This window comes from Tubulanus polymorphus, chromosome 2 (genome assembly GCF_964204645.1).
Source record: "Tubulanus polymorphus chromosome 2, tnTubPoly1.2, whole genome shotgun sequence".
Classification (NCBI taxonomy): Eukaryota; Metazoa; Nemertea; class Palaeonemertea; order Tubulaniformes; family Tubulanidae; genus Tubulanus; species Tubulanus polymorphus.
The window spans coordinates 22219123-22232020 of record NC_134026.1 but is presented as its reverse complement, the minus strand read 5'-3'; the positions used below and the strand labels follow the sequence as shown (position 1 = coordinate 22232020).

General features: G+C 37.3%; 2 protein-coding genes across 7 annotated transcripts in view; one reads left to right on the top strand and one right to left on the bottom strand.

Annotated features, from left to right (window-relative positions):
* LOC141900902 (ras-related protein Rab-3) overlaps window positions 1-4443 on the top strand; it is a 39449-nt gene extending 35006 nt beyond the window's left edge. For 5 of the 6 annotated variants that reach the window (XM_074787979.1, XM_074787976.1, XM_074787974.1 and 2 more), the window contains one exon: window positions 811-4443. In XM_074787979.1, the coding sequence (XP_074644080.1) occupies window positions 811-1001 (191 nt within the window). In that variant the 3' untranslated portion in view covers window positions 1002-4443. The remainder of the gene's footprint in view (window positions 1-810) is intronic. The other variant, XR_012618790.1, reaches the window with a different exon arrangement.
* A 3147-nt stretch (window positions 4444-7590) lies between these two features.
* On the bottom strand, window positions 7591-12774 carry LOC141899231 (uncharacterized). Its single transcript, XM_074785410.1, has 8 exons — window positions 12643-12774; window positions 10797-12193; window positions 10502-10687; window positions 10247-10393; window positions 9924-10022; window positions 9521-9699; window positions 9198-9315; window positions 7591-9120 (listed from the first exon to the last, which is right to left on the bottom strand). The coding sequence occupies exons 2-8, from the start codon at window positions 12169-12171 to the stop codon at window positions 8537-8539; spliced, it is 2688 nt and encodes an 895-aa protein (XP_074641511.1). The 5' UTR covers window positions 12172-12193; window positions 12643-12774; the 3' UTR covers window positions 7591-8536.
* Between the last annotated feature and the right edge of the window lie 124 nt (window positions 12775-12898).

Here is a 12898-nt window from a genome sequence, read left to right as displayed (position 1 = left end):
CTGCTCTGGGTTGGTTTGCGGCATCACCTGCTGTGTCTACTTTAACGTCGACATTTAAAAGATTTGGCGGAAATTATCTCGGGTTATTTGTGTAGGTCGTAGTCAGGTTGACATCAGATTTCTGAAGGAAGCGCTTATAGACATCAGTCGTAGTAGATTTATGGCATGTTGCTCATAGTTGTAAATAATCAAATTATCAGATGTCAAAATGAGCATGCTAATATTGTATCCATGTATATACATATTACTGTAATAGATAGATGATTAACTCGTTCTGAATAGGGCAATTAGCTTCAACGATATGCATGTCCTGAATTTGACTTCCTACTGATGATGTCTATATCTGTGTTTATGCCAAATTTTGCTTATCTTTAACCCTTTTCTCTCCATTTACACAATCTTAAACATCAGCCGCGATCACACGGAGGCGATTTGGCCCATGCCTCATAAGAGAGTACGTTCACATGTAAGCCACCTAAACAAAGCGAAATGAGTCACTTCCGAAACCTGTAGCAATAATTTGACCCATGCTAGAATTTGGCTCGGGCCTGGTCCGATGTTTTTGGCCGGGCCAAACAAACCAAGTCCAGTGGGCATCTGTGTGAACAGTAGTTCCTGGCCAAACTTGGAACAGGCCAAAAACGCTTGTGCGATCGTGGCTACTATGTACATAGAGAGAAGTGTAGTAGCCAATTTTAACTGCCTTTTTGGCTGCATTAATGTGACATTGTTCAGAAGATGTGAATATTGGTCGATATTTGTTAAGGCATTTTCTAATCCGTGTTTTTCTATCATTGTCCCGATTTTCAGGTTTAGAGTTTTTCGAGACATCGGCGAAAGAGAACATAAACGTTAAAGCCGTATTCGAACGACTGGTGGATATCATATGCGACAAAATGAGCGAAAGCCTCGACTCTGATCCGACGATCGTCAGCAATCAATCGAAGGGCACGCGTCTGACGGAGAACCCGAATCAACAGAACAGCGGCTGTCAGTGTTAGTAAGCCCGCAACGCGCCACTCTGTTGTATAAAATATATAAACGTATGTTCGAACTCGTTTAGCCCTCTGCCAGCGACGACCAATGACAAATACTGATGGGCAGATCTTCATCTGGTGATCTTAATCCTTATTATAACTATCCGTACAATATCGGTTCGTTCTCGTTATAAGTAGTCGCCATGTCTGGTAGATTGACGAAAAAACAACAACAAACGCAAAGGAAAAACATGACAACTAGAAACGCGGCGACCGATTTCATTCTTCTCATTTCAAAAAGCAGCTGTGTATATCTGGTATCTTCGGGAGGTATAGAGACGCCTCCTCGAATATATATGGGGAAAAAATGCCAAAAAGCGCGAAACTGGCGGACTTGGTTACTCATCTTAACACAGGCATCATTCAGTTCACATAGAAGTTCGTCTCAGACATCAGGACATGTGGGGGTATTATATATAGTTAGTGAACTAATTAAGAAAATACACACAAAAATGTAAAGCAAACTTCCATTAAATAATTCATATATGGTAAAAATATTAACGTTGATTGCTGGGATTGATTAATTTATTTATTATTTTGCTGTGCTCATGATGATAGCAACGGCACTATTTGATAAGATGAAGTAAAATAAAACAGTAATAATGTTATGTATCCGTTTGGCGCACAGAGTCTGTAGAAATATCATCTTAGTTTATATTGTATACAAAGTATGATCACCTTTCGCTGGCCTTAAGAGTAATAACAGTAAATTCTCAAACAGGATGAAATTGAAATAGTTGCGAGATATTGGTTTATGAGCTGACTGTGGTCGCAAAATTGGCTAACATATTCATGTGGAATGAGATAATTCACTAAGAAAATCAGGGTTTTCATCATATCTAGTTATTGATGGACCTAGGAACAAGCTATAGGTCAACGGCATATATCTTAAGCGGGTTTTATCTAAGCGATATTTTGTTCATACACTTTCGTATTTGCCATTTCAAAATAAACTTCACATCTATTTACACAAATAGACTGATGTAGAAAATCTATGAACAAAAGAGTCCTAGTTGAAATTGATGGAATATTCTATATTGATAATGCCATATAAGAAAGCAGATAGGTGCAAAGTCACTCGAACCATTTAGTTCGAATTAAACAATGGCGATGCACATGATCTGTAGCTAGTCAGTTGCAATTATACATTTATGAATAGATTGTTCTTAGAGAAAGCCATTGTGGTGTGCTCTATGTATACGTTGTTTCAAAAGAAAATTATGAGAAATCAAATTTATTTTCATTTTGTTTATATATATACAATATCTATTTATATAGAATGTTGCATCTTTTCTCGGACAAATTCAGAGGATAATAATTTTCAGAGCTAGTATTGTCGATGTATGGTACGATATGATAAACCTTACTCGGTTTACTCTAAGTATTTATGTTAATTAAACTTGTTTACGTTTAATAAAATGAGTTGGAGAATGTATTATTTTCCGTACATGTATTATGCCTCCATTATAAGTCATAATATATCGTCATTCAGTAACAATTGATTAAATATTACTGGTATATCAGTTATTAATATTATTTTTTCTATTATCATTATTATTATTATTATTACTGATATGTTATCAAAATACGAAAGGATTCTAGCCAGTGAATAATATGCGTGTAGGCAAAATTAATAAATACATTATTATATTATATCATAAACTGTGATGATTGTTAAAAAACACATACATAATATATTGATTAAGATGAACACATATATATGTAGTGTTTATGTGTACGGACAGAAGTACATATAACGCTATATGTATGTTCATGAGCCAGTCTTTGTTGAGTAGAGGTAGTAGTGTATATGTAAAAAGTGTCATGTGAAAAATATTGGGCCCAATATATCTCGTGTGTTCCTGACAACTCATCATCATTCCGCCACGTTTTGATGAGAGAAGCACTCGATTTGCAAACTGTAAAACATTCCGAAATTCCATGTGTGGATTTGAAACTGAGAAACAACACATTCTGTCAGTAAATATTACCTTAATTATAGTTCCGCTAACTCGAGTATAGGTTGACTTGGGCTACAGCCTTAACCCAAGACTGCTAAACCCCCTCTATCCATACAGAGGTAACATCCCCCTACTCGTCTAGCTTAATCTGATTTGTGGTCTCAGATGTGTACATGTTTAATGTATAGACATGTACATATTGTATATCTGTACATGTAAATTCATTTGTGATGTGAAGAAATATATGAATGGTGGCTGTGAATATATATGTCAGGCTACCCTGTACGATGATGGATCCTTGTTGTGTCCTCATGTATGATGAAATGAAAGACTGAAGGAAGTTATAATTATTTATTCGTTGTTTTCAAAAAAGTTTTGGCTTTCACAATTATGAGATTTAAATTTACTGTTGTTACTTTACTACTCATTTTCTTGTTCAGAGTTCATTCCTCCAAAAGCAATTCACGCACAGACAGTCTAGTAGACAGACTTGTGTGCCCCTTGAATATATTTAGAGAAAATTGACAAAAAAGATGTAATAGGTTATGCCCCAAATTAGCTACACTTTCATAGAGTAAAGAGGCAAAAGATGTTGTAACTTACATATGCTGAATTCCTAGCTGCTGGGTCCATGTAAAAGCCTAATTAGATACCAATTAAGCACTTAATTAAACCAATATGACCAATTAAAGTTTGACCAATGGCTTAAACAATGACCTCTAGCTATATTCTGCAGTTGTTTGGAACAAGATTTCTTTGCACCATTATCCTTGTGAAACGGGAGAGTAAGATGCTTGTTAGGCATTTGTGAAATGTTATACCCCGAGTTTTTCATAATAATATGCATGTGCAATCCGCATCAAATCGCATGAACGTGTTTTGTGCTTTGAACCTTGTACATAAGGATAGAAAATCGGCATGATATGGTTATTACGTATGTGAATATATAAGCATTTATGTCCCACGCCGAAAATGAAAAACTTTGTAGTTGTATGAATGTTAGATGCATTAATCTTCACTGTGGTTTCCCATCATTTTGTTGACAAAAATAGATAGATACAAAAACGTAGACCTATGTATAACAAACTAAATACATTGTACCTGTAGATAAAACAATATAAATAAATGATAACATAAAAATGATATTATTGATATAAATAGATGATAACACGTGAAATAAGCGTGAAGAAGTTAATAACCATAACGTTTAGGTTGATGGTTGATAGGATGGGCTTGTAGCGCTATGTGATGAAAAAGCTTCTTGCTACTGAAGCCATGTACATCTACGAGCCCATATTATCATCATCGCCTAATTTGAATACGAAATTTGAAATTGTCAGCCAGTAGTAATAATCTTGTTACTGTAGTACATATTAATGGACCATAAGGTGGTTAGAACTTTACCATGAACACAACAGGTGAATAAACTTGGAGTGATAATGAAATTACAAGTAGTTGTCTTCCGTTCCATGTCTTTGTCTCAAAACTCGTTTTTTAAGAATTGGCAAAGGATACTTCTACGGATGCAGTGAATAAAGTTTGAGGATAAAATTTGATGTTTTATTTTGACATAAAGATAAACGAATCATTTATTAGTATATTACTGCGGCCCCACAAAAAATGTCGGTGAGCCTAACTGCGGCAATCGAGGGATTTTCTCTCTGGCATGCGAAGAAAACGTAACTTGGTGGCAGCACCGTACGGTACCCTAGAGGAATTTTTGCGAACTAAAATAATAACGCTGCTTTCATAGACTGGTTGCCTGTCCCGAAGATAGAGACCGGTAACCAGTCTATGCTTTTTCATCGATGTAAAATAAACTGGTCGCCTGTCCAATTCTGCGCCACCTGCATTCGCAGTCAGTCTAGGCCAACTTCGGTTTTCGTAGCTAGTCGACTAGTGGTCGGAACTAATAACGGAACACAATATAGTTCAGTCGTAACGTATTTCACAGTGTCGGCCGTCTTGAACCTAGGTCCGAACTGTAGCGACCGTGCTCAATTGCGTGGTCGACCATTTCCGGACTATAGTTCCGACTAACGGAGATTCGGTTTCATTTAGTTCGACTACAGTCGACTAACTCCGATAACCGAAGGTGGCCTACTGAAGGTAGAGACAGTTCATCCATGACAGATTGGTTTCTATATAAAATCATCATTTATCAATATATTTTTTATATCACTACGATTTTGTAACAAAAACATCGTTGAGCTGAACTGTGGCAATCGGGGGATTCTAACATGAGCATGCGAAAAATCATAACTTGGTGGCAGCACCGTACGGTATCCTAGCGGAATTTCTGTGAACTAAAATAATAACGCGGGATGGAGCACCGCGTGTTCATCGATGTAAAAATTATTTTGTTTTTTTCGACGGCTCAGCCGTGACGGATTGGTTTCTCGATAATATCATCATTTATCAATATATTTATTCATGATATATTACTACAATTCCATTACAAAAAACGTCGGTGGGCTCAACAGTGGCAATCGGGGGATTCTAACGTGAGCATGCGAAAAAACATAACTTGGTGGCAGCACCGGACGGTACCCTAGCGGAATTTCTGTGAACTAAAATAATAACGCGGGATGGAGCACCGCGTGTTCATCGATGTAAAAATTCTTTTGTTTTATTTCGATGGTTCATCCGTGACGCATTGATTTCTCAATAAAATCTTCATTTATCAATATATTATTCAAGACGTATTACTACAATTGCATTACAAAAGACGTCGGTGAGCTGAACTGTGGCAATCGAGGGATTCTCACGTGAGCAAGCGAAAAAACGTAACTTGGTGGCAGCACCGTACGGTACCCTAGCGGAATTTCTGCGAACTAAAATAATAACGCGGGCTGGGGTGCCGCTGTTCGTCGATGTAAAAATTTCTTTTGTTTTATTTCGACTGTTCAACAGTGACAGATTGGTTTCTCAATGAAATCATCATTTATCAATATATTTATCCATGATATATTACTACAATTGCATTACAAAAAACGTCGGTGGGCTCAACTGTGGCAATCGGGGGATTGTAACGTGAGCATGCGAAAAAACATAATTTGGTGGCAGCACCGTACGGTACCCTAGCGGAATTTCTGTGAACTAAAATAATAACGCGCGCTTGAGCGCCGCGTGTTCATCGATGTAAAAATTCTTTTGTTTTATTTCGACGGTTCATGCGTGACGGATTGGTTTCTCGATAAAATCATCATTTATGAATATATTTATTCATGATATACTACTACAATCCATTACAAAAAACGTCGGTGGGCTCAACTGTGGCAATCGGGGATTCTAAAGTGAGCATGCGAAAAAACATAACTTGGTGGCAGCACCGTACGGTGCCCTAGCGGAATTTCTGCGAACTAAAATAATAACGCGGGCTGGGGTGCCGCTGTTCGTCGATGTAAAAATTTCTTTTCTTTTATTTCGACAGTTCAACCGTGACAGATTGGTTTCTCAATAAAATCATCATTTATCAATATATTTATCCAAGATATATTACTACAATTGCATTACAAAAAACGTCGGTGGGCCGAACTGTGGCAATTGGAGGATTCTAACGTGAGCATGCGAAAAAAACATAACTTGGTGGCAGCACGGTACGGTACCCTAGCGGAATTTCTGCGAACTAAAATAATAACGAGGGATGGAGCGCGGCGTGTTGATCGATGAAAAAATTCTTTTGTTTTATTTCGACGGTTCATCCGTGATGGATTGATTTCTCAATGAAATCGTCATTTATCAACAGTGGCGGATCCAGAGGCATAATATGACTACCGCATTTCGGGGTACAATTCAATTCAATTCTTTATTTACAGTAACCTAATAAGTAATTTTAAGTTTCAAATAGGATGGAAAGTACTTTCAGACAATCTGTTTGTTCAGAGAGACCGTTATTACAGTATCAATTTATACATTTCGTTTCGAAGCTGTCAGTTGCCGAATCTGAATGAAGATGAATTTTATTTGACGAAATCGGCGGAAAATATATAATAATGATAATAATCAACAGAATTTCAAGAGGGTTTTCGACGAAAGTCAGAAAACCCTAATAATAATCAACAGAATTTCAAGAGGGTTTTCGACGAAAGTCAGTCAGAAAACCCTAACGAGGGCTGGGGTGCCGCTGTTCGTCGATGTAAAAATTTCTTTTGTTTAATTTCGACAGTTCAACCGTGACAGATTGGTTTCTCAATAAAATCATCATTTATCAATATATTTATCCATGGTATATTACAATTGCATTACAAAAAAAACGTCGGTGAGCTCAACTGTGGCAATCGGGGGATTGTAACGTGAGCATGCGAAAAAACATAACTTGGTGGCAGCACCGTACGGTACTCTAGCGGAATTTCTGCGAACTAAAATAATAACGCGGGATGGAGCGCGGCGTGTTGATCGATGAAAAAATTCTTTTGTTTTATTTCGACGGTTCATCCGTGACGGATTGATTTCTCGATAAAATCGTCATTTATCAATACATTGAGAATCCATGATACCACTACCTACACCAACGCGAATTAATGAAAATATAACAGTCATTTCAACTGGTCTCTACTTTATTGCTGAATCAAAAAACAAATTACAACAAATGACATCAATTCTGCACAGCAGAAGGAATTTTTAAAAAAAATTGGGTCCAGCCCAGTAAATCGCAGAAATTAAATATCACAGAGATTATCGTTAAGATATTATATAAAGCAGATTCAGAATTAAACATTTGATCTGTAGATACATGTACCTAAATTTCAGTAGATTTAAAACTTCATTTAAAGAGATCATTGGATGGAAAATAAAGGAAGGAATGCAAACAATATTGACAGTTGTATTCCTTTTCATGATAAATACATGTACATTATCAACTTTTGAAAAATGTTTCATAAAAATTACATTTATTGATCAGTAAAGAATAAGAAATAAAGCATTTTGTTTTTTTAAATGATCAGCACCATAATTCAATCACTTTCATACAGGTAGATACATTAATACTAGAGTTGATTATCTCTTATGGATTGCACATACAAATGTATTACATAATTTTCAACATAACTTAAATACTGTTAAAAAGGGTAAAAAGCGTAAATTGTCAAATGGATCCAGTTCCACGATCTTTAGTCTGTATAATATGAATCTTCATTTTGATACCGAGAGTGTATCCCAACTCTTAACAGTTGAAATAATTCCAGCTGATGGAATGTAAATACATGTATTTAGAAATTAATCATCGAATGGAGAATTCGTATTTAACATAATCAATAGGTCTCTACTTGAATAAATGACATATCATACAGATTGATAGTGAATAACTAAAAGATACTCCAGCAACTATGAATTTGTTTTGAAAGTGATTACATGTTCGTGGATCAGTTTCACTAAAAGCAAATTAGGATTCGATGATCATTAAACCACTTTGAAACAACTGTCTAAATTTTGGTGACTGAATAATAATGATTAGCAAAACCAAGGCACTGGCGTCATGCTCAATACAAAGCTTACTACTTCTTTTTCTTTTTTGGCGACTTTCGTTCAGTTTTCAGATCACCCATTTCCGGTACAGATTTTTTGCGTAGTAATTTTGGGGATCTCGACATAACCGTCTGATTTATTTGCTTCATTCTTAGCAAATTGTGAAATTTTCTTCTTAGGTGTTTTTGGGGATGATTTAGCACTAGATTTTCTACGCTTTGATTCAGTGGACACGACCGGTTCTTCTTTCTCCGAAGTTTCTCTTCTTGTCACCGATTTAGATCGCTGTTTGTCGCCTTCATTTCCGTTTTGAGACTTAACACTCATACGTGACGTTTTTCGCGAAAGTTTACGCCCTTTACGAGGTAAACTCGCCTCAATATCGACGGCAGGTTCATCCGGATTTTCGTTCATCGTCTGTCGAGAAGATTCTTCATCCTGTAGCATTCTTTCTGTTTCCGCCTCATCCACACTGGATTGCAAATTGCGTGAAGCAGCTTTCGACGAATTCATTGATTTCTTCCTTTTTGGCGCTGTAGTAACCGGCGTGATGTCGATCAAAGTTTCTTCAGTTTCAGGCAATTGGACAATTTTCTCAACATCCTCATCTGAATGGTACGCCATATTAACAATGCCGGTCTCATTCGATCCTAAATCTGCAATCGACCATGGGATTTATGAAATTCCTTTTAGACCATTTCAAATTGAGCGAAGAAATAGTCAGAATATTTACCCATTAATAGTTTGGTCTCATTAGAAATGCCAGGCATTGGCTCAGGGGTAACATTAGTACTTGGTATTCTTGATCCTGATTGAACATCTTTCCATTCTTCTAACAAATTCACCAGGCTCTGAAATAAAAAGCTTAAAGGTTTAAAACTCTATAAGTTTGTATGAGAATTGAAACAATCGAAATTTTCAAAAATTTTGATCAAAATAAAAATATAATTTCTATATTATCAATGTGAATTGACTACATAGTGACAAAAGCTCTCCAGCATACACAGCAGCTAAGTAATAGAATGATTGTTTAGTAACTAAATCAACCCTAGTTACCTCATTCAGTCTGTCTTGTCTCGATAGAGGATTATTGGCAGCCCATTCGTCGAGCATAGCTAGATACTCGTCATCATCGTCATCGCTCAATAGAATATCAGCCGAGACATCCTTATTGTACGGCTGGAAACTTGGTAAAACTGGTTCTGGATACATGTCACCATAATAACCAGCTTCACCTACAGAGCGAAATTGGAAAACTCTCAAAATAAGACAGCAACATTGAAAACACACACATCTATTCAGAAGACTGAAGTTGATTAAGCAGGGAAACATTTAATTACTATTAGATATTAACTTTTCCAATAATCAGTATTTCATTTACTTATCATTATGGAATCATGTAGTTCTTACTAGCATCATTATTGCACAGAATACTATGTATTTCATCATGGGCACTCACTTTTTGCATCCTCATCTCTTTGGATCCATACTTTCTCAACTGCTGGTGCAAGTTCCTGCTTCTTTTTAACTTTATCCGCACGTCCATTGAGGAAAACACCTATCAATCAAAACACAAAGCAGCTAGAGATTATTCACTTACATGCTTTTAACAAATCTTTACGTTAATCTGAGCGTTCAATTAACCAGTACACCTTCAAGAAGGCTTTTAGGGATTTTGCCAGTCAGGTCCTTAACTAATCAATGACAGAATTGAAAACCGGTTCTACTGCATTACTGATTCAGGTAAGACTAATTGATATAGGCCAACTGGTTTATACATACCCATACAGTACATTTTCAGTAGAAGACGTCTTTTAACTGGATTCATTAGTAAGAAATCATATTCTCGCTGCGCTAAACAATGAACAAACTTTGGCATCATATCCATCAACATAGCGCTAGTCTGACGAATACTATCCTTAATACTCGCTAAAAGAAAATATAACGATAATTTATTTCAAATGATAACCCTTCTCTAATATTTGTTGGAAATTATTGTCAAGTTTTATCACTAAGTTTAGCCAAGGCAATTATCACCTGCAAACAAAGATCTCGGAGCTAGTTCTCCGTGGCAATCAATCAACTCGTCGAGAACGTCCAGAAGTGAATCGTGGATAGGGTCTTTAAGATATTCCGCTTCTCTAGCGTAAGCGTTAATAATCCGTATTTCTCTAACCAAGTCGTGCACTGGGGCAAATATCGGAGGCATGGCAAGTGTTTTCTCTGAAAAAAGAACAAATGTTGGACTGTTTTAGACCTATAAGATGGAAAATTGAACTGATTTCCTCATAGCCTATTGAAATAAATCTTTGACTGACGAGAAAAAGCCTACCTAAGACTCTCCTTGATCTCAGCATTGCTTTCAGGTATTTCTTTGTGTAAGGTCCGAGTTTATTGAGGCCTTCAGATGTCAACAAAGGCCAAAGAGGCCTCTTGAAGCAGATACACAAACCATGATAACGAAGAGCAATGTGAATGAAAAAGACGAGAGCGCAGATCAACCAGATAGAAGCTATAAGAATGATGACCCAGAAACTATAGTTCGGCGTAAACCAAGGGGACTGGACAGTATATGGGTTATAACTGGCAATGAGGGCACCCATCAAAGAAACAGCTGACAAACATAGGTAGTTTAACATCAACATGGAATTAAACGAACGTACTCTAAATGGGCGAATTACACAGAAAGTCACCAGCATGATGGCCAGTACCAATGTCACAACAACAGCTTGAGGGAGGGTGAATTGAAATAGACCAGCATAGACTATGAGCAGAATGAGTTTTCCAATGTGTACACCAGCCCGGTAGTACGTGCCAAACTTCTTAAACGACGAGAAAATATGATAGTGAGCGATCTGCCAGAGCATATCCATTCTGTGGTTATATTCGAGTTCTTTCAGTTGCAGGAATTGTTCGTGCTTCTTTGTGCCCATTCGCAGCGTCTCTCGCCGCGTGATCTTTACAAAGAATATCGTCGGTACGACGAAGAAAAACGTCGAAAACAATATCGAAGGGACGACGTAAGCGCTGAGATGGATGACACCTCCAAATATGACTTTGTTGTCGACGTCGAGTTGTCCTTTATCGTCACGGTGAAATAACTTGCCCAAAGTTACACCGATCGGTACGGCTAGAACCTGCACGAGAATGATGTAAACTCGTTGCATACGAGCCAGTTGTACGAATAAGAATGGGCCGTTCTTCTTGTGTAGTGTAATATAGGCAGCGACATAGGCCACGCCGAGGAATACAATAATCAAACCCCAGGTTAACAAGATGCTCCAGAATGGAATTGGAACGGTGTCGCTCGGGGTGTAATAATCTTTGACGCTCTTGTACGTTCCGTTCGTGTGAACTTTAATGAATTCCCAAACGTCAAAGTTGAACAACATCAAGAAGTTGAAATTACGCACCCACATCGGCGGCCATGGCCAACGTAAGGAAAGCGATTGCAGCAGGGCGAATAGTTGAAGAAATTCGAGAACCAAAATCAAAGAATCGTTGAAAAGGAGAGAAGTTCGAGTCTTTTTCTGATGGATGAATAAAACTTTGTCAGAAAATTCGGCGGTTTCTTCATTTTCGCTGCAATTAGCCTCGTAGTTAATGACATTTTTCTTTACAGGGTGCGAGACGGGCATCAAAAGAGGTGCAAATTCTTTGCGCTCTTCCACTGCTTTGCCTACACTTGTGTCATTTTCACGAATCATATTTTCTTCAGTGTTCGTTCACCTGAAAAATGAATTGAATTGGAGCTGTACCCAAAAAGCAAATAACCGGAAAATAACGGAATCTGCAACATATGGCTACAGATTACAGAAAAATTTAGGTTAATCATCGAAAAATTAAGACATGTCAAATCGGAAGTGGATATTTTGAAATGCAGCATTATTTATAGTTTAGTTAGTATATACCACTTTTGCCAACAAACAAATGAAAAATATCAAGCTGCGCGCAGTCAATGTTGGAACCAGCCATTGGGCTGGCAAAGCAGGGTCCACCGGAATAGTTATGCCGCATTGGCAAAATATCACCTTCCTTTTTAATTTGAGAACTTAAAGAAAATGAAAGAGAAAAAAGAACTGTAGACCGACTGTCAACAATGTCATGTCAAAGACAAAGGTAACTAAGAGTCACTCTGTCTACCCTAACAGTAACAGTGTGTGTATTATTAAACAAACCTTGGCATAAAGTAAATGCAAGGGCAAGAAGTCCTTTCATTTAAAAGATCATCGTTTGCATATGGAGGAGAGATTATCTTGTGATGATTTCAATCTCAATATCATTTCACGGATCTGTTGTTTACCTTGTACAACACTTCCGGGTTAATTTCGCTGAATGCCGCAAAACTTGGTTGGCAGCACCGTACGGTCACCTAGCGGAATTTCTGTGAACTAATACAATACCGCGGCCGCATTAATACATTAATTTCCACTT